Source organism: Apostichopus japonicus, chromosome 14 (assembly GCF_037975245.1).
Source record: "Apostichopus japonicus isolate 1M-3 chromosome 14, ASM3797524v1, whole genome shotgun sequence".
Lineage (NCBI taxonomy): Eukaryota > Metazoa > Echinodermata > Holothuroidea > Aspidochirotida > Stichopodidae > Apostichopus > Apostichopus japonicus.
The window spans coordinates 16,228,912-16,255,408 of record NC_092574.1 but is presented as its reverse complement, the minus strand read 5'-3'; the positions used below and the strand labels follow the sequence as shown (position 1 = coordinate 16,255,408).

At 39.9% G+C, this 26,497-nt stretch overlaps 4 protein-coding genes, 1 long non-coding RNA gene and 2 pseudogenes across 6 annotated transcripts in view; 6 read left to right on the top strand and 1 right to left on the bottom strand.

Annotated features, from left to right (window-relative positions):
• Nucleotides 1-633: 633 nt before the first annotated feature.
• On the top strand, nucleotides 634-8,396 carry LOC139980173 (uncharacterized). Its single transcript, XR_011797469.1, has 3 exons — nucleotides 634-932; nucleotides 2,128-2,212; nucleotides 7,878-8,396. It is a non-coding gene; the product is annotated as an uncharacterized lncRNA (long non-coding RNA).
• On the top strand, nucleotides 3,657-5,918 carry LOC139980049 (uncharacterized; annotated as a pseudogene).
• LOC139980170 (uncharacterized) lies at nucleotides 6,876-7,884 on the top strand. Its single transcript, XM_071991618.1, has one exon. The coding sequence runs from the start codon at nucleotides 6,893-6,895 to the stop codon at nucleotides 7,838-7,840; it is 948 nt and encodes a 315-aa protein (XP_071847719.1). The 5' UTR covers nucleotides 6,876-6,892; the 3' UTR covers nucleotides 7,841-7,884.
• A 4,496-nt stretch (nucleotides 8,397-12,892) lies between the features above and the next one.
• On the top strand, nucleotides 12,893-16,187 carry LOC139980085 (zinc finger MYM-type protein 1-like). Its single transcript, XM_071991462.1, has 2 exons — nucleotides 12,893-13,280; nucleotides 13,748-16,187. The coding sequence occupies exon 2, from the start codon at nucleotides 14,343-14,345 to the stop codon at nucleotides 16,185-16,187; it is 1,845 nt and encodes a 614-aa protein (XP_071847563.1). The 5' UTR covers nucleotides 12,893-13,280; nucleotides 13,748-14,342.
• A 1,590-nt stretch (nucleotides 16,188-17,777) lies between these two features.
• LOC139980167 (uncharacterized) lies at nucleotides 17,778-19,978 on the bottom strand. Its single transcript, XM_071991614.1, has 2 exons — nucleotides 19,680-19,978; nucleotides 17,778-18,869 (listed from the first exon to the last, which is right to left on the bottom strand). The coding sequence occupies exons 1-2, from the start codon at nucleotides 19,951-19,953 to the stop codon at nucleotides 17,854-17,856; spliced, it is 1,290 nt and encodes a 429-aa protein (XP_071847715.1). The 5' UTR covers nucleotides 19,954-19,978; the 3' UTR covers nucleotides 17,778-17,853.
• A 3,634-nt stretch (nucleotides 19,979-23,612) lies between these two features.
• Nucleotides 23,613-26,497, top strand: part of LOC139980165 (uncharacterized) — a 68,950-nt gene continuing 66,065 nt past the window's right edge. For both annotated transcript variants that reach the window (XM_071991610.1, XM_071991609.1), the window contains exon 1: nucleotides 23,613-23,767. In XM_071991610.1, the coding sequence (XP_071847711.1) occupies nucleotides 23,710-23,767 (58 nt within the window). In that variant the 5' untranslated portion in view covers nucleotides 23,613-23,709. The remainder of the gene's footprint in view (nucleotides 23,768-26,497) is intronic.
• Nucleotides 23,996-24,072, top strand: LOC139980405 (U2 spliceosomal RNA; annotated as a pseudogene).

Below are 26,497 nucleotides of genomic sequence, written 5' to 3'. Positions count from 1 at the left end.
AAACAACGATTAAAATTTCTGTAGTGAAACGTTTGGAACAGTGACACCAGGTTCTCTCTTCGAGCTCTTTTCGATCTTGTTTGGTTGAAGTTAAGCGTTGGATAGAAAATGAATGTTATGGTTACCATTTTCAAATGGAAAGTTCACAAGTTATCGAACGTGTTTATCTCAATGAGTTTTTTATTTAACTTGTACAATGTTTGTGATCCAAAATTTATCATAAACGAAGAGCTTTCTTCATGTCTGTTCATATGATGATATTTGTTAAATGTTGCAGCTAAGATCTTTTTTGTAAATTTTTATTACAAATAAGGGTGAACTGTTAATTGCAAACGTGTTTTGAGTTTAAAAATATGTGAAAAGTTCAAAAAAGTGTTGTTGTAAAGCATTCAAATGGTTGTAAACCTTTTACGTGTAACTTTAATTTATTTTTCCTTTAATATATAAAACTATCTATGCACCGTTTGTTTCCGAAAGAATGACAAAATTAACATTTCTATTGGTTAGTTTGTTAAAGAATGTTTCTATTTTAACTTTTACATTGCGATGAATTTTAATTTTCTTAGCTTTACAATGTTTTGGGATCAAAAATTTATGTTAAATGAAATGTTTTTTACATGTCGTTTATTCAGTTGGGAGTCTGACCTCGCTATATGACCGTTATTGCGAAATTTTTGACAAGAGCTCCGTCGACCGGAAGTGCTTGTTACCGAAACCCCGCGAAAATAGGCGTGCCAAGTCTGTGAATGGCTCTCTCAACATTATGTCACGAAATATGCATATGCATGTATAAAATCGTTCCAAATTAAGCAAGGATACAACCAAATATGTATACTTTACATCGAACTACGTCAGAAATGCAAACGATATGATGAATTATTCATTTACCCGGTTTTACTTGCCGCTGTCAAAAACGTTGGAGACGGATCGTGGTAAGTGTTGATGATTTTTGGAACTGTGACGCTTGCGTATTAGAGCATATAATGTTGTAAATTGTACTTTCCTATGTAGGGAACTAATTATTACACATGATAAGAAAGTTTCGTTCATGTTCATGAAGTAGAAAATATACAAATCGAACTTTCCATCACGCAACTATTTTCACCCATTAACAGTAACGTTATTGTATGTGTAACTACAGTGATATGCTTAGGCTACTAGTTGAGCACACACATGTGTATGGCAAAACCAAGATTAGGCCTACCGTAGGTCCGTACACATCGATAACGTTAGATTTGGAGTAACTTAGCCTAGACTGAAATGCGTTGGTGTGAACCATTGACTGTGTTCTTAGTCTTATTTAGACACATAAACAAAACTTGTTTGACATCAGACTCAAGTTTATCGTAATTAATGTCAATAACTGTACTGAATGTAAATATGGCTAGACTTAGACCTGGTAGTTAGCTAAACTTTGGCGTAACTGGCCTAGTGAAGACTTCAAATGGCTACTACTACTACAGACTCCCAACCCCTTAGGCTTCGTGCCTGTATTAAAAATATTAGGCATACTATACTTTGTAGGCCTATATGTACAAAAATTAGTCCTAATGAGTGTTCTACCCCAACTTCGCAAGATATTTAGCAGTAGAACTAGAAAGGGAGGGGGAACTAACACCAGAGGTGGGGTGGAAAATTACAGCATGTTAATCAGATTTCAGAATTTGTACTAGTTACAGTAAGCTTCTTGACAAATATGTCAATTGTTTTAGTATGAGGGAACTTTAAAAGGCAAATATTTTGTGGACAAATTATATCCCATTGTATGAAGTGTAGGACTAGGAACAACAAAATAAATATTGTGATCATTACATTTCTGAGGAACTAGGCATACTGTACATTTTAAAAAAAACACATGAAATGGAGTGACTTCTGTTTCCTTCAACAAATCCTTAAGTGTGTCAATTTTTAATAAGATCCCTCCATGCTAATAGAAGTTGAGTAACTTGTAGTCTGCCTCCCAGACATAGTATTTAGTAATTATATGGTGGATTATTTGCAAGGTTGGAGAAATTCTCATTATTCACTGGGGCTAGTGCCAGCAATCTTCAAGTTAACAGTAAAAAGTATGTACAGTAATAAGGCTTTATTATGATTGTATAATGCTATTTCTTTATCAATTTGCAGGCACGGTGTAATCAACATAGGCTAGTGCCAAGGTTACAGACTAGGCCTACATGGCAGCAGAAGGACAGTGGCCTATGACAATATTGTAAGTACATTTTTTTATGTAAGAACTTAAGAAGTAGTATTATACAGTATAAATTTTGCTCTTGTACCTGCTTCTCTCTCCTGTGCAACATTCTGCCATATTATTTAAGTTGAATTCATTCCTGGGCTTTGCCATAAGAAGAAGCTAGCATTCAATTTAAGTTACCTATACTTCATTAAATCGTACAGAATGTATTTTTTTTTTCAATGGCACAAAATTTAGCCTTCATGAAACGATGTAGACTTTTCTATTGGCTGATACTGTGTTTCACTTGGTTTCATGCAGTTCAATTGATTCATTTTAGACCTGAAATACCTCATTACAATATGCCAAAGGAAACATACTGCCAAATACTCCATGCAGAGAGAGAAGCAGGTCCATGTGTAATTTGCAAACAAACCAAACCTCGGTACTGGCACATTTCTAAGGCTACTGCAAAGCATACACAACTTGTAATCCAGCTGAGGCAAAGAAATATTTCCGACACAGACTGTGTCTGCCAGTGTTGTCAGAAACGTTATTCAAAGGTTCATGACTTGCCCACTGGCAAACGTCCTGCCACCAATTTATGTCAGATCCCTGGTTGTGGTTCACAACATAATGTGCACCAAACCTCTAAAAGAGTCCCACCAGAAACTTTGGAAACGGTTTTTAGTTTGGAAAGGAAGGCTGCGATTGAGTTATGCACCACTCCATTCATGTTTCTCTGCCACTCTCATTATTGCATGTTCACGAATAGGACAACCACTACCCTATGTTCTTTATGTCTCTCTCCTTGTAGTTCTTGGCGGAACTACTGTGATGCATCTGTCATTCGCACTTTTGTGCAAGAGCAGCTTCAAAGTAGTGTTAGCATAGGTGATGACAACAAGCTATGTAATGTTTGCTATCAGGCCGTCACACGATACAGCAAGGGCCCTCAATACAGGGACACAGTAAAGTCATCCAAACAACACTTATCATCTCTCCTCGAAAGTTTTCAAAATGGACACAGTAGCATTCCTCTAAAAGATCCTCATACTCATGCCATACTTAACACTATGCAATTTTTAGGTAGTTGTCTCATGGATGACAGGAGTGTCCTTTTAGAGGTATTGTATGACAAGTATTCGGATATATTTGATTATCATGTTGCCTTGGTTCCAAAATCCATAAAATCTGTATGCCTGAAGAAAAATTCTTTACAATTGCTTGGAATTATCAAAACAGCAGTGGGAGAGAGTCTTATTTGTACATATGTTAGTGGTCAAAATAGGCTGGGAACTCTGATTAGGCGAAATGGGAGTGATGTTGTAACCAACTTGCACAAATTGCATTTTGAAAGTTCACGTGAGAAGGAATGTCTTAATAGGAAAATAAGCAGTATGCAATTATCTGAAGAAGAATCTGCAACCTCCAGACAAAATGCCTTTTATAGCGAGTTAGTAGCAGATAAGTTGCAGCGTTCCATCGTATGTGCTGCTCAATCTTATTCTTCTGAAACTCTTACTTCTTCTTCTGTAGCAGCTTTATCAACTATGACAGAAATTGGAAAGTTGCCTCCATTTTTGTGGAACTTTGTTCTCCGTAGTACTCTGTCAGTTGTAGAAAATAAGGAGCTCTTTAAGAGGGCTGATTTTAGCTGGGAACACCACTACCTTTTCAACTTCATCCATCAGACACTGTACATCATAAAAAAAAACACTGAGGCGCCTTTTCATTTGTTTAACATATCTTAACACTGCTAACGACCAATGTTATACTCCTGTTCACATCGCCATAGCTGATATAGTAGATAGATTTTCATCATCATCATCAACATTATTTCAGAAGTTGTCTGCATTTGGTATAACTGTGAGCAAGTCTACCTACCAAAGGTTTCAGACCTCTGTTGCAATGGAGGAAATGTCCAAAAAGCCCTTTCTTCTTTCAAGAAACTTTGTAATTGCATCTGTTGACAACATTGACAGGAGCTCTAGTTTTGCCGCAGTTAGTGCAACAAATCAAGACAGGGGTTTCCATGGTACATCGAGTCAAGCAGTTGAGCCATTTTCAACATTCAAGGAGACCCAATCATCCACTCCGACTAATGCATCTGTTCCTTGGGGTTCAAGACTAATTGATCCACTAACCTTACATGATTACCATAAAGGATCATCTCACCTTCCTCATCACCCCCCTCCAGCAACCCTGTATTCTCGTGTTCCTCAGACCTTAACTATTAATTCATTTCATCCATCAGAGTCAGAGAAACATGTGCTGTGTGAAATGAAACAGAAAGTATTTTTGTATATGTTCACAAAGTTTGTTTGTTTCAATGAAAACATGAAAGTTACTCTCCCGGACTTAAAAGCAGCTGTAGGCCAGTTTTTTCCATCTGAGACGCAGCAGTCACAAGTACATTTTACAAGTATTTTGGCTGAACCAGCTGATAATGCTGAGACAATTCGGCATGTTCTAGACATCCTTCATGAAAAACATGGAATAGGTAAGCATATCAGCCATCTAGTTGTAGCTGGTGATGCCAAAACTTATGAATATTTGCTTGAAGCTAAGAGAGTGTATGGTGAAGACTTAAACTGGTTACTACCTTACTTGGGAGAGTGGCATTTGCTTAAGAATATTCAAGCCCCCCCCCCCCCTTATGAAAATATATCTTGATGCAGGTCTCAGACAATTATTAAGTGTACTCCATAAAGGTGCAACACATGTGGCTGTTGCATCTGCTTCTGGCTTCAGGAAAACACACATCTTTCTGATGCAGTCATGGGAAGCAATGTATAGGGAGCAAATGGCAATATTCTGTTCACAAAATGTCAACAGTAATGAAGAAGCCAACTTAGCTTGGAAAAATTTGTATTCATGTGTCGTCCAAAAAATCAGATCAGAAGGTTCAAATATTTTCACAAACCTGAGTAGCGAGCTTAATGCACTGTCACCTGTTATATCTTCATTCATGAATTTTTTTGAGATTAAGGGACAAGCTGATGCTACTTCACAATTTTGGCATGATTTTATCCATAGGGATATGTCCCATTATGTTACTTTGTTCCTTGCCATGAGGCTGAGACAATTTGATTTAAGGAATATTTCTGTGAGAAACTTAACTCCAATATTTCATGCCATGGATCGCCCCACATACCTGAAACTAGTTCCATTTAACATGGCAGCTATGAAGCAATACCCACCAGACATTCTTGAATATTTTCAAAAGGGTGCTTTTTCTGTAAGTGTCACAGGAAGAAATGGGTGTTGTGTTGCTTTCGACGAAGCCCATGAAATATTAATTAATAAAGAGGTAAAGATGTCCATGACTACCACTGGTATGGGAAGTCTATCCCGTCTTGTCCACTACCTTCCATATAGAGCGCAACTAATGAAAACATTCAAATCTGAAGTGACCATGTCAAAAGACCGTATGGATGAAAATGACTCTGATTCTTCATTCAAACTAACTGAAGACTATGTCAAACTTTACATTGACAAATTGAGAAATGAATCAAACTTCTTTCGTGCAACAACTACACCAGATAGTGTTTGCCATACTTTTACAGGAGAAGTTGCTACTACTGCCGTGTCTAATGACTTGAAGACATTTTATGAAAAGGGTGAGGCAGATTTGAATGCTTTCATTAGTTGCGTTGTTCTCAATACATCAGGACAAAAACCACCCAAACGTTCAAGAAGGAATTTAAAGACCTTTGCCTTGTGTACAAGCAAAAATTAGAGCTTAAGGATCAAAGAATGCAAATTGCATCCCCTCGTGCAATTTGTACTCCTGACCAGTTACCCATTAAAGCTTCAAAGGCAAGCTCAGCTAATGAGTTTCAGAAGAGATACCCACTATCATTCAGCACAACTGCAAATACTTGTTACATAGTTGAAGGGATGTTTTTGATTAACTGTCCCCCCCCCCCTAAGGGTTCATGGTACTTTTGGTGAGTATGCAAGTTTTTTGTACAGACGTTGGGTTCAAAAATAATTCCATCATTTTAAAGCCAGTGAAATCCATATAGTATTTGATCATCCCCATAGACATGGCCTCAGTACAAAAGACATTGAAAGGGCACGACGAAACCACGATGTGGATGAGTCTTCATATACTGAATTGTGTCCTGACACTCCATGCCCAACAAATAATAGTTGGAAGAAATTTCATCATTTTAAAGCCAGTGAAATCCATATAGTATTTGATCATCCCCATAGACATGGCCTCAGTACAAAAGACATTGAAAGGGCACGACGAAACCACGATGTGGATGAGTCTTCATATACTGATTTGTGTCCTGACACTCCATGCCCAACAAATAATAGTTGGAAGAAATTTCTATCTGTGCGTAGTCACAAGCGTCTTCTTGTAAATTTTTTATCTGTAGAGCTGTTGCGATTGCATTCTTGTAACAGTCTTGCTGTAGGTAAGCTTATTACTGCTGGTGGATTTGATGGAGAGAGGAGAGACAAAGCGTATTGTACCCAATATTTACATGCAGATATAACTGAGGTCCCAGAGTATATGTCTAATCATGAGGAAGGGGATTCACGTGTTTGGTTGCATGCCAAAGTCACAACTTGCAATCATATCATTATATATTCCCCTCATAGAGACACTTTCCATGTTGGTTTACCACACATGCCTAATTTTGGGAGGAAAAACATTTGGGTGCAATTAAGGGCTGCCAAAGGAGATGATCTGTTCTAAATATGAACACTTTTCTACAAAACCTAGGAAATGACTTGCAGCTTCAAAAGATTGGTATGGATAATCTTTCTCTCATACCATCATTTGTCCAGGTCTTGTATATATGTAGTGGATGTGATTTCACATCTTTCTTCAAAGGCCATTCAAAAAAAGGTTTCTTGGAAGTATTTTTTAGAGACTGTGAGTTTATAACAGGTATTGAAAGTGATGGTAAACTTAATGATTGTGGAGTTTCTACTTGGGAAAAAGGACTCCTAGCATTTTGTAGATTAATTGGTTCTGTATACTTCAGAAAATACTGTAGTGCCTTTGCTGAAGAGAGTCCATCTGAATTATTGAACTATGTCAATAGCTCCTCTAATGATGTCCTTACAAATCATGTATTGTTTCTTGATGCCATACGAGAGGGACATTTTCATCGTATATCAGATGAATCAGAGTGGATGCCTTCATTTTCAGCGTTGAAGCTTCATTGGCAGAGGTGTTGTTGGGTAGCCCAGCTGTGGGCTCAGGCATGTTCACACTATGTAGCTGTTCCTGATTTTACTTTATACGGTTGGTCTGTAAAAGATGGATCAATCAGTGTTGTATGGGACACTGCAGAAAACATTAAAAAGGTGGACAGTAACCAAAAGATGCTGAGGCAAGGGTGTAAGTGCAAGAAAGGTTGTTCACAGAATTGGTGCAAATGCAAGAAAGAAGGCAGAATGTGGTCCCTCTTTTGCCTCTGCAAGAATTGCAAAAACCTATCAGTACCAGAAAATGGTACAGAAATAACTACACTGCCAAGCACAACACCTTCTGCCAGTGTAGCTGAAACATTTGATCCCCCCAATGTGTGGGAAGATTCTTCAGATGACTCCTCTTGTTATTCTGATGAGGACATTTACCATGAAGAAGTTAATCTTCCTGCTGAACATGAAATGTTTGATGATGAAGTTGAATTGTAGTCATGATCATTTACCATTTTTCTTTTCCTTTCAACAGGTTTTTATGGTAGCCGTCCAGCAATTAAGCTGACAACTTGGCATTCAACATCTCAAAGTCCATTGAAATGGTATTGATTTGCATCCCCTGTCCTACAGTTTTTCCATTGCAGTTCCCATACATCTCTGCCCATATTTGAATAGACAGATCAACTGATCAGATTATTCCATTCCTTGTGACTCTAATACCAGTGTTCTCAAAATCACTCAGTGAAGGATATGCCGTAGATTTGCAAAGCCATACCTTTAGCCAACCATGTATTGAATCAATATTAGACATACAGTAGTGTGCCTTAAACTCTTTATTTACATTTCCTTACACTCCAGCAATGAACAGGAGAGATGAAATGTTTTATTTATATGTGATGTTGGATGCCAAGTTGGAACTGTGTAAGTATTTCACCTGATATATGTTACAGGAACATTATCCTACCATTGTAAGGTTAATGTTTCTACTGTACATGAGGTGGTTCTTCTTAATTGAGACTGAGTTGCCCAAATGGAGGCAACATATTTTTGTCCGGGGGGGGGGGGGGGGCGGTGCGGGCGGGGTGGCAGGGGGAGTTGGTTATCAGCCTTGAAAAAAATGTGTAACTTGTTTCTACCTCGATGATATGGGGGGGGGGTCACTTCATGCTATTAATCTTTTCCTGTTGTATTAACTATTGTCGTTATTTTGATAGATCTTGTACATAGAATGTGGTTTCTCATATTTTGTACAGTCACCCTATTGTTTTGGTTCGGGTCACAAAAGTTGTGACCGTCTAAAAATGCTCTTGCATGTCCTTTTAGTTTATGTAAATAGAACATCTTGTAGTCTACTTCACTTACACAGGAAAACAAAGAAAAAAATTCACCATGTTCCAATTTACATGAATTCTTTAGTAGTTGGATTTGTACTAAGAAATAATTATTGGTTCATTAGTCATCCGTTTTTTGTCATTCATTTTCAATCTTGCCTGTCTATCTCAATATCTTGGGGTTGGTGCACTTACAAACTATCAATTTACCTTGATGAATGCATTATTTTGTAAGGGTATTGTAAGTAAATGTTTATTAAATATCTAGTCATAGTACCTACTTATTCTTTTTAACATATCTGTCTTGCCCTTTACAGAAATGCTTAATTTAAACCTTGAAAAAAGTGCTATTTAGTATCTGCAGTACTGCATATATTTTTTATCTGTGCATTGCCAACAGTTCATCTTGTCATACCATCCATCTCAGAGAAAGATCACTATACACTATGTAGTCTTTCTTGCCTGTCAAAACAATGTCATGTTTAATCTTAAGAGATTTTGTTGTTAGTCATGCATAGTAACAACATATTGTAGATGTTTGTATTCAGTGCTTTCTATCCTCTTTCTCTCAGTCTTTTCACAATTTTACTACAACTTCATTTATCAACTGTACAGCCATTTTGTATGGTTTAAGTTGTTGCAGTTCACCTTGCCATTTTGCTTGAGTCACTTATGTTCCATTACTTCATGTAAATGCTTAAGTACTAAATCTTTGTATGTTCTTCAGCCTTTCTTGCCCATGACAGACATTTTCTATTTGTAGTTTCTTCACTTTGATGGTTCATTCTATTATTTGCTATCATATGCTTTCAAATATATACACAAACATATCAATATTAATTTCACTTTTGGGGGGGGGGGGGGGTGGGGGCTGTTGTGGGTTGATGAGAGGTGGCATGTTTGTTATCAGAGTATAACAGTATTTCAAAGAAAGGAAGGTATTCAGGAAAAATAAAATTATTGTTTAAAGAAGATAACTTGTTTGTATTTTTTTGTACAGTTGTAGATTTTTAGTCATTTGGCCCAGGAAGTTCAATATTTTTTATCATTATTTCATACCTGTTAGGCTGCTTTGCTGTATTCAATACCCGTCTGCAACCCCACCTCCACGGTCCACCCCCTCTCCACCACCCACCACTCCCTACCATCCCCTTACACCTTCACCACCCCACATCATAAACAACTCCAGCCCCTGGTTTACTGGAAATCTAAACATCTTAAGAAGTGCCCTATAGCTTCACTGCCCCTAACAAGCAGGAAGGGAATTGTAAATTTCCAATTCAAAAAGATATCATTTGAGGAATGAACCCAAGAATGGATTTTTTTTGGTCTGGCTGTATGTGGAAAGTCATTCGTGCACACTACTTAATCCTTATTTTTCAAACATCCCACATAGCCAAACTTCGCCTTAAACCCTCAACCCGTTTGCCTGTCCAACCCAATTACCAAGTTGCATATATCAGATATAAAACAAGCAAGACGATAAAGAAGCCAAGCAAGTGTCAGAACCCAACGTCATCCGAATTTGAAGCAGCAAGGTAGAACGGGAGAGCATTTAGTTGCCGTGCAACCCTGCTGACATAGCTGTTTCCATCACAAAAGGGCTACTATAGAGTAGTTTCGGCCTACGTGCATCGAAAAGATCTGTGACTGTCCGTATTAGCCATTCTTTTGTTCCGAAGGTATTTAAAATTGATCGGTTATTGATAATGAAAGGATTTGGGCATATTTTGGTGAATGTTCACGAATGGACGAGTTTACTAGACCAAAATTTTGAGGATCACGAGAACGTGTGGTTTCTGTGTGTCAAAATCTCTACGTAAGTTTTCGTTACTATTTTCAAACTAAAACGGACTCTTTTACTACGTGGTGAAACGGGAGATGTCTAAGGCTTCCTTGAAGTTAACTATGTTTTTGATCCTGAAGGTTTATCTCGAAGAAATATCGTTTTGAAATTTATGTTCCAGTTTTCTGTTTAGTGGCAAAATTTGAATTTCCATGACGTCAGAAAACGGCAAAAATTTGTGAGGTCACGGGGTCAGACTCCCAACTGTATTGACATACATTTTATGAAATGTGTTTAGCGATGCATCTTTTATCTTTTTTAATTTTATTATTTACAAAGTGACGTTTCATGAACTGTTCGGTGCTAACGTGTTTTAGTTTCAGATCAAGTGAAACTTTTAGAAAAAATCTATTTTGACTTTTACATTACGATGAATTTTATTGTACAATGTTTAGGATGAAAAATTTAAAAAATTTGATTTAAATGAAATGTTTTCTACAACTGACATACATTTTATGAAATGTGTTTAGCGATGTATCTTTTATCTTTTTTATTTGATTCATTTACAAAGTGACGTTTAGTTTCAGATCAAGTGAAACTTTCAGGAAAAGTTTTTCTAAGTGACTAAAATAATTTTAATTCGTTTACTAACATTTATGAATAAATTTAAGTATGCGCGACATGTTCGAAAGTGATTTTTATGAATTGTTTCGTGGTGAAGAAAAGTTTTGAAATCATGAAATCGCTTGTTGTCACTCAAGTTTAGTTTTATAACAACTTTTACATTATTTAGTAAAACACTTTGTAATTTACGTTCTGTTATAGCCAAATTAAATTCATTCAATAAAATATGCTAGCTAAAAATTTACTTTTCATTTGATTAAAAAGTGTTATCTTTGCAATTAAAGTTTTTGTTACTGTCGTTTCCCAAATGACGTTTCTTGAAATGTTTATTAGTAAAGTTTCATTTCCTTTGAAAATGACAAAAGAGGTTTCGTATTCTAAAAGTGCTGCATGCATAGCAAATGGTGGATACCTTTCAATATTCAATACAGTGTTTTTCTCATATGTAGCTAGTGTGTTTGTATATAATTATGTACTAATTTTTTTAGAAATCCGTCCCCCGCTACATTACTTCGCAAAATCCTAAAGGATAGGTTAAGACCCAAAATGAGAACATTGAGATTCATTGTCTACTGAGCGCGAATATAGCAAACGGACGATGATCTTAGGGGCTAGTATTTGTTTGCCTCAAACAGAAATTGATCGATATCCTACCTAACGGACGAGTCGCTATTGTTATTGTCACTAAAGCCACTATTGACTTATCCTTTTGTTCAATACGTGTACTATTCACATGGGCGGCGATCCTGGGGGGGGGGGGGTATATCCCCCTCTTGAAAATGGGTGGAGGGGATGTAATACACCATATCCCCCCACCAAATGCCAGGGATAAGAATATTTTCATGCCTACATTTATGCATCATCGTGAAGTACGGCTCTTTTTTAGCTTCATTTCTCGCCTACCAAAAACGCAGTGCGATCTTTCGAATAAACCGTCTTTATAAAGCAAGAATAGTTGACTGTAGGCTTCATTGGCCCTATAACAACAAAATGTATTATTGCGCCCACGGTATTGATATAGTACATATATGCACCCTCATAGTATTCATAGGCCCTATAGTAGGCCTACACACGTACATGTTCCCTCGAACAGCTGAGAATCTCAGGTTACCAGGGTTACGCGCCAGACCGGCCAGAAAGTTCGATGACACAATTGTGTTGACACTGTAAGTAAAATGTTTCTTTGTATTTAGTAGAGGCCTCAGCAAACATTGATGATTTCATATTTCTCAGAAGTCGTCAGATGAATTCCTTCAGCATTACTGTTCCTTGTTATTTTTTTCTAGATGAGGGCCAATTTTCATTAGGCCTAGCCCTTGGGCATAGGCTACTCCATGTTGTTGACTCACACGACAATCTGCTGTCTGCCCATTTATTTATGATAATGCGTAGTATATAGGCATGTACTCGAGCCTAGCAAAAGCCTAGCCTAGTAGTAGTAACCTATGGTTAGTCCTGGTTAGTGGTTACACAGCCTGATTTTGATCAGTCGTCCGACTTCAACATCATATTAAATGCCTTCTATATCTACACTACCCGTGCTACAACATAACAGGGGGAATTCCCCGAAAATGTTGACGAAATACCACGCGGATGCGGGTAGCGCCGGGCGCTGGCAAAATCGCTACAAAACGCCTCGTGGAAACAGCTTAACAGAAAATAAAAGGATCCGGATCTGATAGTAGGCAAAATATCCCGAGGGACGCACCACGCCAACATTTACACTGTGCTTATCATGCACACAGTCTGTGGATGATTAGCGGAAACAAAATGACGATTTACAGATTTACAAATGAGATGAAAACGTTCAAGTAACATTTGTCAAAAAAACGTTACTTTATAAAATATCTTTAAAAATGGTGAGAACACCATATCACCTAAAAATGGACATCACAGCAGCAATGAAATGTTTTGCAACATTTTGAAATATTTCACCAGTGATATGATATCAAATATTTTCGTTGAGTAACACAAATGAGACAAAAAAGTCATTTGATCTAGTACTTTGATTTTGCGATTTGCGAGGTCATTTTAGAGATAGGCCTATGCTGCAGTCCAAGGATCCATGGCTCCTTAGACTGTTTGGACTCGTTCTATCTCTCCGTAGGAGCAACGGCGTTCATAACCACATTATGAAGAGGCAAACTACTATGTCTGAATGGTCAGGGAGGACTAAGAAAAGTAAAGACAAAGCGTAGGTATTTTTTATAGTTTTGCAGTTGTTTTCGTTCCAATCTTATCAAAACTAAAAATACATTTCTTCAGGGATTTGTGGCTTTTCTAAACATACCGTACGTACGTCCTGGGCCGCAACAACAGGGATGGTGTTACCGAGTATTCTAATCCAGAGATTTATTGGAGTCTTATTCAATTTGGTTTCGAAGTCTGACTAAAGTTTTAGCCAATCCGATTGTTGGTTGTTGTGTTTGGACAATTTGATGTAGTTGATATCCTTTATTGCCCTCCACATGCTGATGATATATCACAGGTACTGCCCCTGTTTAGAGATTTTGGAAACTACTAACTGTATAGAATTCTGAAATAAAAGTAATAGGTAAACGTGTAATTACTTGGTATAGGTTGCAGTGCCACTCCACTAAGAAATGTGTAAATTATGTTATGTCCGTTACATAGGCCTATGTCATTCCTTGTACCTTTGAGAATGTCCGCTCTACTTGACTCTGATAGAGAGTCGTCACAGCCTACGGTCTCATCGCTACAGCTTCAGCAAACAGTTAAATCGCTACAACACTCTCCTACAGATGCATCGCTACGGAATCAGCCTACCGCCGCATCGTTGCAGCCCAAGCCTATGGATGTATCGCTACAGCCCCAGACTATGGTCGAATCAGTGTTACAGCCTCCGCCTGCAGATACATCGCCACAGCCGCCGTCTGCGATCGCATCGCTAAAGCCTCTATCTGCCCAGCGTTCAGGTTCTTCCAATGCTGCCCTACCGTCTGGTGAAGAAAAGTCTGATCCGCCGTATCCAGCAATCAACGAACATCCTCAGCAACCGGACCAAACTGATTTTATGACCACGCAAATGGTATTGACGAAAACTAAACGCGGATTGTCTGTTCTTAAATTCCAGCGTCAATGGTTCGACAAATTCGGGTGGCTCCACTGTGATATTAAGAGCGGAAAGGTGTTTTGCAATGCGTGCATTACTGTCATCACACGAGGGCTTCTTCGCCTCGAACGCGACCACGAAACCAACTTCTTGATCGAAGGGTTTTGCAACTGGTAGAAATCGATGGAAAAGTTCAAACAGCATCAAGCCAGTGATCTCCATGAGTTGTGCATCCTCAAATTGCAAGCTGCTTCGCAGAAACCCGTAACAGCCCAGTTAAGCGATCACGCTTCCAAAGAGCAGGTGAATGCCCGACATGCCGTCGTCAAGCTGATTACGTCCATGCGCTATCTGGCTACAGAAGGAGCAGCGCTCAGAGGCAAGGAGAACGATGGAAGGAAGTTCAGAAAACTCCTCGATCTACGCAGCGAAGACGATGAAGATCTTAGACAATTCATAAAACGAACCACGAACTTCACCAGCCATGAGATTCCAAACGAAATACTCGTCATCATGTCCCGACAAGTCCTCCAAAATATTCTCCGTAGTGTAAACGATGAATCAAAGATTTTCGCGACAATAGTGGATGGAACTACCGATATCAGTGGGAATGAGCAAGAATGCGTCTGCGTCCGTTTTATCGACAAGGATTTGGGGGTCCGAGGGGACTTCATCGGATTGTACAGCATGAAGGAAACGACCGGAAAGGCCATTGCCAACATGTTGAAGGATGTCCTGATACGCACGCAGCTACCACTGGCCAACCTCAGAGCTCAGGCGTATGATGGGGCATCTAACATGTCTGGCGAATTTATCGGATGCCAGGCTGAAATAAAGAAGCAACAACCACTGGCCTTATACACGCATTGCGGTGCCCATGTTACCCACCTGATCATCTCCAAAGCAGTATCAGCAGCACCCTTCATACGAGATGCACTCGATGCCGTCCAGGAGCTAGGAAATCTCTATTCCCAGTCCGGCAAGTTTAAAAGCACTTATCTGGACACTAATGCGACAAAGCCAGAAATACAATCACCGACGAATGTCAAGCCAATCTGCCCCACCCGTTGGTTAACTAGAAGACCCGCTGTCAAATCGGTGATGGACAATATTGAATATGTCCTACAGGCACTTGCAAACGCAGCCGCCAACTTTGGACGCACCACTGCCGCTCGTGCTAGCGGCTTGTACAGTACCCTGAAGAAGTCCAAGTGTTACCTTGGGCTGAAGGCCTCCCTTCCAATTCTGACCCTTATGGAAGGCTTAAACAGAAGCTTTCAGGCCAAAGACCAGACCGTTGAAGGTATGATCCAGTGTGCTAAGGTCCTCAAGGATCAGCTAACGCAACTGCGCGACGATGAGGAGTTCTCAGCCCTTTTCACTGAGGTGACAGGCTTCATCGAGGAAACAGACGAAATGGAGAGCTTTTGTGAACCGAGAAGACGAAAGGTGCCAAGTAAGCTGGGGTCGGGTCTGTTTGCTCCTCCTGAGCAAAGTGTCGAGGAACAATTTCGAAGACAGTACTTCGCAGCGATCGACAGCGCTATTGCCAATTTGGATACTTACTTCTCAGCTACAGATATCCACAAGTACGGGCAGATTGCCAGCATGCTGACAAGCGGAAAGGCCAACCCTGCCGTCATCGACAGGTATCCCGAGTTTTCAAGTGACCTGGAATTAGAATTGAAGTTCTTCCACCGACAGTTCCCGAGTGAGACCACCATAGAGGGAATTCACAAAACCATGCGTGACATGAACCCTCAGATGCGGCAGATGTTTCCTGCGGTTGAACAACTTCTACGCCTTCTTCTGGTGTCGCCTGCCAGCAGTTGTACGGCGGAACGCTCCTTCAGTGCCCTTCGTAGAATAAAGACGTGGATCCGCAGCACAATGGGTCAGACGTGTCTAAACAGCCTCAAGGTGTGCGCCGTTCACTCTGATCTTCTTATGGATATAAACCCACTGGACATTGCCGAAGAATTTGTGTCTAATTGTCAAACATGCCGAGTCGTTTTTGGACGAATGTAATACTTGAGATCAATAACGCGTTTCACCTGGATGCCCTAGCAATCGGTACCTAGGAATGTAACTATGTGTAATTGTGTATTGCATGTGTATAGGCCTATGAAAGCCTGCATGAGGCCATTTTCTTCATCGAATAATATGAAAGAGCTCTCGAACATTCTAACGTAGCGCCTGAAACAAGATTGACGGGGGAAATTTTCCCAAAATAACACCCGAAATTTAAAAAAAAAAGTACTTTGGATCCTGATTATGAGATATTTCGGACATGATATCCCCATTTTAAAAGTTGGGTATATGCCGCTTGGAAACCTCGGGAAGTGCCGTTTCTGGCCATCTAGAGGGTTTGTAACTCTCCAGTATCTTGACAGTGTGTCTCCTTAGACTATAATCTTCCTGGCTTAAAGATTCTGTGAATGCATTCAAACGCAATCGGTGAAGAGCTTCATATACAACTCTAAAAATTCGAGTCGCACGGTTGTAATGCTTGCCCGTCATAACGCCATTTACAGATCCAGAGGCCACTATGCCTGACTCAATCAGCACCACCCTTAGACCAGCATCTCAAAACCTCTTGCCTATTACGTCAAGCATCACACAAGTAGTGTGGAATGCACCCAGACGGAGAACAATCTTGGTGAACTTTTCAGACTCCTTCCACACAATCTGCAAAGCCTTGCTGTATATGGCCTGGTCTAGTACTACAACAATTTGTTCTTGATTAAGCTTGGTGCAGATTTCCAATGTCTTCATCAGCAAACTGTACACAGTTGACATCTCAGTTGGACTTGACTGGATACATGGTAGGTACCCTACTGCACTCTGTGTGGGAGGATTACATCTCAGCAGAGCATGAAACCCAGACCAACCTCAGCGATTTCCAGGCGCGTAGCCAGGGGGGGGGGGGGGGCGAAGGGGGCAGCCGCCCCCCTTGAGCATATTTTTTTTGTAAATGATTTTATGATATCGCTAGTATTTTCAAATGAGAAAATGCTAAGATGCAACTTACAAGGCCTGGGAAGTGCCATTTCCAGCGATCTGGGAGGCATTCTAAGCCAAAATTTTCTTGTACGCTTCGTGCCAACCATGGTGGCGCTACGCTTAGATAGTGTTCAATGCCGAATGTACAGTTTCGCCCCTCCCTTGGCAAATTCCTGGCTACACGCCTGGCGATTTCAGTTGAAAACGCTCGCAGCAGAATCCATATGAAATCAAGATTTTGGGCACTTTTCCCATAACTGCTGTCTTCTCTAAGTAAGGACGAGTCTCATGGAATACTCCTGGCCCCAGTCTTTTACCCTGGAAATAGCTGAACTTTCATTGAGGTTGTCCCTGAAATGACCTCTCTCCTGTGCGTTGTATTGGGCTGTTCAGTAGGATTTCGGGTTCGGCAGATCTTTGTACCAGTATACCGTTCGTGAAGTGAGTTGTACCTTTACCAGAAAGAGTCTCTTCTGACAAATCAATGTTGTCCCACACTGCTGTGGTATATTGCTCAGGGATAATGTTCAGTGGCAACACAGTGTCCCTTTCTAATACGGTCTGTGCAATAGTGGTATCCAACCCCCCCCCCCCCCACAAAAAAATGTGTGGGAAACAGAATGCCCGAACTTGTTCATAATACTCAATAGCTGTGTACTGTTAGTCAAATGGCGGACACTTACACCCAAAGCTACTTGCTTAGGAAGCAGTAGTCTTCCTCTATGATGTCTTGAGCAATAGCATATACACGAACTTGTAACCCCTTTGGTACATCCACTTTAGAATTATCTTCGATGTTTGGATCAATAGGTGTAGGCGAAATTACCCATGCTAGAAAATTATGAAGCTCTGAAGGAATGAGAGTGCTCAAACATTCATCACTTAGCTTGGAGCTGTTGGGTGGCCAACTTACACCAGAGACATTTCCAATCACCTGCCTCAAGAGCTGAGCAGCATGATAAAGCTCACGTGGTGCATTTACATGTGGTCTTTTTCCGACAACCGGTTCTCTCTCTTCAATTTCACTCTCAGCTGATATCTCATCTTGGGAACTGCTTGACTCACCAGATCTTTCAAGAGAGGAATATTTTGGGGTATAATCACTGTACACAAGTTCACATCTAGTGCGTTTCTTGGGCCGCCAAAAGGAAATTTGTTCTCCAAAGTGAGACATTAAGTTCTTCTTTAGCCTCTCTGTTCTGAAATCTGTCATTGTCATGCCTTTTTCTGCTACCAGATTGATGAACATCTGATTTAATTTTGACATTTTCAAAACTTCTCCCTGCATAATCACAGAAGACTCAACCGTCTTGATAATTTCACGGAAGGCTTCCTTGTACTGTGGGATGGCCCTGCTATCAATATTAGAGGCAAGTGATTCTTGGAAATAATTTCTGTAACAGGACTTGTGGTAACGTATTTCAATAGCGATAAGATCCTTACCGCCGATCTGCAAAAAAAGCTTTTCATCACATTTCTGTTGAGCAGCTTGTTTGAGTCGTTTCTCAGCATCTCGTGTTAGACACTGAAAGAGCTTCTCTGTCTGCGGGCTACCATGTCTTCTTCCTTTTGAAAACTTGAGTCCGGATCTTCCACAAGTTTTTGTTGTGCAAGCAAGGTGGAAAATACACTGGTGAGGGAGAACTCTCTGGAGAGGAAGCACTGCAGACCTCCTTTTCTTTGGTGTTGATGGGCCTGCACCTTCATCTGTAACAAATCAAAACAAAATTTGTTTAGTTGATACAGTATTTTGAATTATACTGTTGATGACACTATGGTTCACATTAATTATACTGACTAATAAGCCATCTGATATTCCATTTAATTCAGTGTAAGCCTGGAGCCATGTGCTTGGTAGGGCATAGTTGCAAACCCACACACTGCAACGGCTTGAGACCCCATGCAACCCTACTTGACATGATTTTGCTAAAGACTGCCCATCCCATAGAAGGTCTCACCATACATGTGCATTTAACTAAAATAAAACAAGCAACTTGCTCACATTCCAAATGGCCTTAGACTAGGCAATAGCATAACCTAGGCCTATATAGCTTACTTTGTGGACTGCACATATAAGCTATATTACACACTCAAATTGTGTGTGTGTGTGTGCTAGTACTACCAGTAGTCATATAGACATGCTCTGGGCTTATTTAGGCCCTGTTGTGAACAGTTTATCCTAGACTCAAAGCTGGACAATAGGCCTAGGCTTTGAGTTTTTGCCAAAATTTAATATTGATAGGCCAGATTTTAGGCTGCCTATCTAACCTACACTGGTGTTGATTTAATTTATTTGTTTCACGACAAATAAAACATGAAATAAATGGTATCATAAAATACAGAAACCGGTATATAGTAGCTGTTGGTTTCTATCCTTCATGAGTGCTACGTATTGAAGAGCCTTATCCTAAATTTTGCATTGTTGACAATCGTTTCACTTGGAGGAAATTGTATATACTTTCTTGTCACAGTTATGCTCTCAAAAGAGTAGTACAGTAGTGACAGGCCTAGAATTACCTTCATCGTTCGTTCTTTTACTCTTGGAAGCACCTTCTATAGTCGATTTGTTGGTGAAATCCTGGTAACAGGAACGATGGTATCCCAAGTGTTCACTATCAAAGCCACATTCTGAATTTGACCAGATTGATCTACTTTCCCGGGCTATTGATGAAAATTTGCCACCCTCAAGACTGCTCCATACCTCGGCACATTTGACGTAGGTTTGCCAACTTTTGGCTGTAAATTTGGTAAGACTTTCAGAAGATTTTTTATGCGAGTATGACACGCGCATATTTCAGCCATCGTTCTCTTGCTATGCAGTAGTACGTTGTGCAGACGAACGTTACACACAGTCTGTACTTGTACTTCACGCCGAGCAGAGCAGTTTCTGTATCAGCTGACATACCACATGCCATACAATAAGGATTTTGACTGGCTCTTGACTGAAAAAATCGCTACGTTCGGAGAAGTCCTGACAACGCAAAGCGGACTAAATGAGTCCGTTTTAAACTGCTGTTTACTCTTAAGATTTGATTTGATTTGATTTATTTGATTTTCCACAGGATATATACATGTGGAGGGAAGTCCTCTAAAAAGCCAATTCAGGCTTAACAAGGTAAAGGACTCCCAAGAAAAAAAGGAAAAAAAAAAGGTAACACTTCCCGAACCATCCAACATCGAGAATTGTAATTAGCATATGAAAACACACCAGAATATGTGCTCAAACCTTGGTACTAAATATTTGCAACGACAGTGAACGATATCGAGCCTGCCCCGATGGACTATGACTGACTTCGGCGTAAGCAACACTTCCACGGAACTTGTTAATAAGGTGCGTACAAGAAAATGTTTGGTTTTACAAACCCCCCAGATGGCCGGAAACGGCCCTTCCCGAATGTTCATTCTGGTTCCCTGGCCTCTTGCTACTTGAGACACCTCATTCAATATCACTTTTAAACCCCAAAAACAAACGAGTTAAAAGGTACGTAATTCAATAATACATAATGCATTAAAATTAGCAAGGTACACAAGGGCGGCGGAAGCACTTTTAATCTGGGGGAGGGGGGCACCGACGTCAAAGGGCACTTTGCAGAAATTCGATTGGACTGATGCAGCCTGATATTTAGTACCCTTTATAAATCTTATTGTATTATCTTGTTTGCGTATACACATCACTCCATCAACGCCCCCCCCCCCCCCCCGTCTCAGTAGTCTTACTTTTCAACTTCTGATACTTGTAGATACAAAGATAGGCCAGAAATGTCTTTGATACAACCATAGCCAGTAATTGTCTTTGATACAACTGTAGCTAGTAAATGTTTATCGAAAAGGCTGTTTTGGAACTTGGAACGCCGATCGTGACAACAACAGGCAACAAAGTGCTGCAGCTCTATACATATAAAGTCTGTTAATCAACGATAGGCTTATTTGACTGTGGAATGTTCTCAATTGAAATTTTATCTGCGTAAACGGGTTCTTAAGTAGATGTTAAAAAACTGACAAGATCGTATCCTAGTCTTTTTCGGCGGGTACAGCCTATAGATGACAGAAGAATAGGTCACCTAATTTAGCCATTATCTTGCTACGTTCATTTCAATAGTTTTTCCTGTCTAGGCTCTTAAACTCGTCCAGCAAGCTTATGGATTTGAATTATGGGTGTTTTAATAAGAAAGATAACTTGGCAACAAAAAAAAGTGTAGGCCCGGGCCTACAATGCTACATACTGGCTACGCCCCTGATAGTTCTAAATTAGGATTAAATCTCTTACTGAAATATCGCTGACCTAAAAGGTGATCAAGAGTACAAGTTTTATGTAGAAAAAGGGCACATTTTTAACCTGAGGAAAAGTGGGGGGCACTTGCCCCCTGTGCCCCCCAGTTCCGCCGCCCTTGAAGGTACATGTACAGAGTAGTCTTACTTTTCAACTTTTGATACTTGTAGATACAAAGATAGTCCAGAAATGTCTTTGATACAACTGTTTAGCTAGTAAATGTTTAAGTTAGCCTAATAAGAGAAGGCGAGAGCTCTCCGACGATTGCCATCTGATGCAAATTTCTCAGGTGTTTTCTCAACTGAAATATTATCTGCGTAAACGGGTTCTTAACTACATGTTAAAAAACTGACAAGATCGGATCCTATAGTCTTTTCGGCGGGTAGAGTGTTGAATGAAACTATCGTGCTACATACTGGTTACGCCCTGATCATATGATATCATTATCAGCAGATTTTGTTTCCTGTTTAAATTCTTTTACATGTTCTTTTACATAATATATCAGAAAGACAAACATAGTGCTCTTTTACAAGTTTTCCAGTAGGATGATTCTTGTTTATTGTCCAATGTCTGGACTTTAATACATTTGACGAACTTAACTGATGGACAATATAAACTTTCATATTTTGTAATACAGCCAGATATGCAGTGGCCCAAAAACAAATATCGTTATCGCAGTGTATTAGCTGTGTAATAATTATTTATAGGAAGTGCGTATCACGTACGATTGCTAGCTTAGCTTCATAACATGCGGTTCGTGCAACAACTTAGGACGACTCATTGAACGAACGTTGTCGACGTTGTTGTGCATACAGTTCGTGACATTCCATAGAGTGCGGTTAGGTAGGCAATATGTATTTTATTACACAGTGGCCAACTGTAGGCTTGTAATTGGCTATAAGCTAAATTTAGCTAATTGCATAAGCCAAACTAAGTAAGTAGTTGAATCAGTAGGCGTGAATGTTACTACGATCGAGTTAACGGAGTTACAATCGAGTTAACGGAGCTGACGAGTATTCAAGATCAAAAGAGCCCTGACAAAATACCATGCTAAAATAACGACAGTTTAAAAAAAAATCGACACTGAGAGGGGGGAACGGTCGCTCCCCCTGCTCCCCCCTGGCTACGTCCCTGGATGCAGGAGTTTAAAACGTAGGGAGTGTGACCCTGGGGTCGTTGAATCCTATATATACTCCCATGTAGAATGTAATTTGTATTGTGAAGTGGTGCATTCTGGGATAAATTAAGTCTACATATTAGGTCCATAATTAAATCGAGGCACGCAAACTCAGTGTGATAATACTGACTACTTTACTTTTCTTTCTTTTTTTGTGAGGAGTTGAAGGGGAGGGGTTCACCACACATTCCCTATATCCGCCCTTGGCTGTGATCACACGACACTGAGGTCCTATCTCGGAACTAAAGGGCGGTAAGTTGCCGCTTTTGGGGTACTTTCCCATAACTTTTATCATAAGTTTCTGCTTCATTTTACAGTTGCTGTAGCAATCAATGATGTCAATACACGCCGGAATCTCCATCATTTCACCCCCTTCCCCCACTTCTCCCTCCAACGCCACAATTACAACTTTTACCATTAGTTCCGTTTTGTTGTTCTAACGAATAGCCCGATTCCTTTAAGTTTTATTTATTTCAACTTTATTTTGAGGAGGGTAACTTGAATGGCCGAGGATAATCTCAGTCCCCGAAGCCCTCTGTAATATATTATTGTTATAAAAACACACAGGTGTAAATGCAATTTAATCATTTTGAATAAGAACTAAAATGTTACAAGATCATGAAAAACTGAAATAGATAACTAAACGTAAAACGAATAAAATTAGACCATTTTCCTTCGAATATTACCGATTTTTTGTTGTACATTAATATAGAACACATTATCACAGACATAACACAAAGGTGATGGAAGAATTCACAACTTTTAAGTAAAATACCAAGGATCAGGATAATATCTTTTCTAGGTTACCATAGTGTTACAGGCTTCCCCTTTAAAGCAAACCGCACCTATATCGTCCAAGTCCACCACTCAACCATACTACCATGCACGTCGTGTCAAAGATCTGTTACAAATATTCCCATAAGAAGAATGGAATAGTCCACATGACTTGTATTCGTTATAACGTTCTATATAAACAAATGTCATCTCTGTCTGGTACATTATCAAACTTGTTGAGGCCGTGTCAAGAGAGCAACGCAGATGTTCAGCTTAGAGTTTCGAGTAGATTACTAGAATATTAACGCCGAGCTGATTTACACAAAATGAAGGAAAGATGTTTGGGAATTGCAGTTTTATTAATCTTCCTCATCAGTTTTACAGGTACGGGTTTTCATTTTCACGTTTTGTCTTTTTGTGACATGCTTTCTTGTCTTTATCGTGATATATATAGCTTTTCTTCGGACAGCTGCGGGGTTTTCCCCGTCAGCATGTCATGGGTGTAAACAGGAGTTTATTATAACCCTTGGTGTATCACTAGCAGGTGTTAGAAAAATCTTCCTCCCACCTCTGTGTTCTGTCTAGTAATAATGTACATAAAACAAGTATGGGATCGCTTCTTGGCCTTCTGGCTAAGATCATGTGTAGTATCTGTTCCCTTTCGAGGGAAATGGTGATGCACACCTGACGATGATCACACAGTCACAGTCCCGATGCAAGGGGATTGGGGTTGAGAGCGGATCAGTCGTTCGGTAGTTTGGTTTTCGTGCCCAGGTTCTTTCCTGGGCGACTTTTCCTTAAAAAAAAGTAGGGGTAATACTCGAAGGAAAAATTGCAGTATTTTGGTCTCAGTCTATTGACGTGTAGAGAATGTATGAGACTCATCGTGATGCAAACTCGTATTTCTACTCGAGTTAATTTCGTAAGTTTTAATTGGACGATAGGATGTTATAATAACAGGGGCGTATCCAGGATTTTCTAATCGGGGGGGGGGGGGGCGCGAATGACTATCTAAGCGGAGCGCCACAATCGGTTGGCTCGCAGCGTACAAGAAAATTTCTGGTTTTGACACCCCCCCCCCCCCAGATTACCGGAAATTGCATATCTCGGGCTTGAAAATGACCAACTAGATGTTCACTTTTGCCATAGTAAACCAAGTATTTTCCCAATATTTTTATCATCCATAACCTTTTTGAAGATTGTCACCAGGCACACATTATGTTCGACCTCATCGCATCTCCTGTGGATCATTGCTTTTGTAGGTGATTCTACGTCGCGGCCCACAATACCCGTCAGCCCTACTTTTCAAGGTTTTAAGCCCATTATTTCGTTCAGAATTTGAAAATTCACACTTCTCGTGAAATATATTTACTTCAGAACATACCATTATGTTGCACAAAATTTCATCTATGGACAGCCAATACAGAAAAACCTCCATCAACCCCTAACAGACCGGTCAAAATTGCACGAGAAGATTATTTATTGGTACATGGGCGCAGATCAGTCTTGGATAATGGTGGGGACGCATGACTGTTGTCTGATACTATCTAAGCGAAGCGCGACCGTGGGTTCGCGCGTAGCGTACAAGAAATTTTTGGCAAATATACCTCCCAAATCACCGGAAATAACACTTCCCAGACCCAATGATGCTCCCAAACCTCCTTAAGTTTTAGAGTCTCATGGCTTAGAAATTTAGTTTGGGGAAATTCATCGGCATCTGCAGAAAAAAAATCAGGGCACAAATAAGCCAAGTAGACTTTTGTATACGATGGGTCTGGTTTCGTAACGCATCGGGAAGCGATTAGAGGGGTGGGCGTAGGGTTGTGGGGCGCGCGTTTTCATGCAGGTGGAAACAATCTCAGGAAGTGATGTGTGCGTCCGCCCCCCCCCCCCCCCTCTCGCCGGCAATGATACACCATTGGATCCACTACATGATATTCACAGGAAATTTGCTCAATTTCAAATTGCATGCGGATTTTTTGTTGTTTTTAATTCCTTGTATGAGTTACTGTACTAGGGGTGGGGTAACAATTAGCATTCAGTTCGCGTTGTATAACATTTTATCTCTGGATGACAGTCTTGCATCGAAGGACATATGTCTAGTGCAGTTCGCATGTAGATCCTGGGCTAATACCGAAATGCGTCATGTTCCCCGACGACTCGGTCGAGTTCAAGACCAGCCACAGTTGGTTTCATAGCACAATTTTACAAGGAGCCCATACACACACGTGTCATGATATACTATATATAGTATATATATATATATATATATATATATAAATATATATATGGAATATAAATATATATATATATATATATATATATATATATATATATATATATATATATATATATATATATATATACATTAGTGAGAGAGGATAAAATGGAAACGTCAAAAATGAAGTTGTCGGTGTAAGGGGTAGGCTCAGGCGCACGCCCCTTCCGAAATCCTCGATCCGTCACTGTCTACCCTGCGCATATAATAGGGGCAGCGCTGTAATTATGTCACTGTTCCTCTTTCTTTTCCCGGTGTCTTGGCGTTTTTCTTCTGTTCCATCCTTTTTCTCCTTTTTTTCTTTTTTCTTTTTCTTTTCCCTTCCTTCCTCTCATTCCTCCTCTTTCCCCCCCCCCTCTTTTTCCCTTTCTTCTTCTCTCTTTTTTTCTCTCCTCTTTTTCTTACCCGGGGGACGAGCGCCCCCAACTCCCCCGGATACGCGCCTGTAATAATACAGCTGCATCGAACTTTTTTCGTTTATAAATTCGTAAATTAGTATGTCTGAAGTCTATTTGTGACATTATATGACTTTTACACCACCAGGCACGTGACTTTATGAAAGTTGAACAAGGTCGGAAAGGTGGGTCGAGACCGGGGTGTATGGGAAAGTTAGTGTGAGGGATGATCATCATTTTAAAGAGTGGAGAAATATGCTACAGTAGAATGTTCAGTAATTTATTGCTATTCTCACTACAGCGTTAAGTTACTGCACCTCGCGTGTGTTAGAATTTCTTCGTCTTGTATATCTGTCAGGTATAAATAGATGAGCCAGTTGTGAAAATTTACAAACCTGGTAAACTATACGAGCAAATCAATTCTTTTCCGCATTGTTTCCC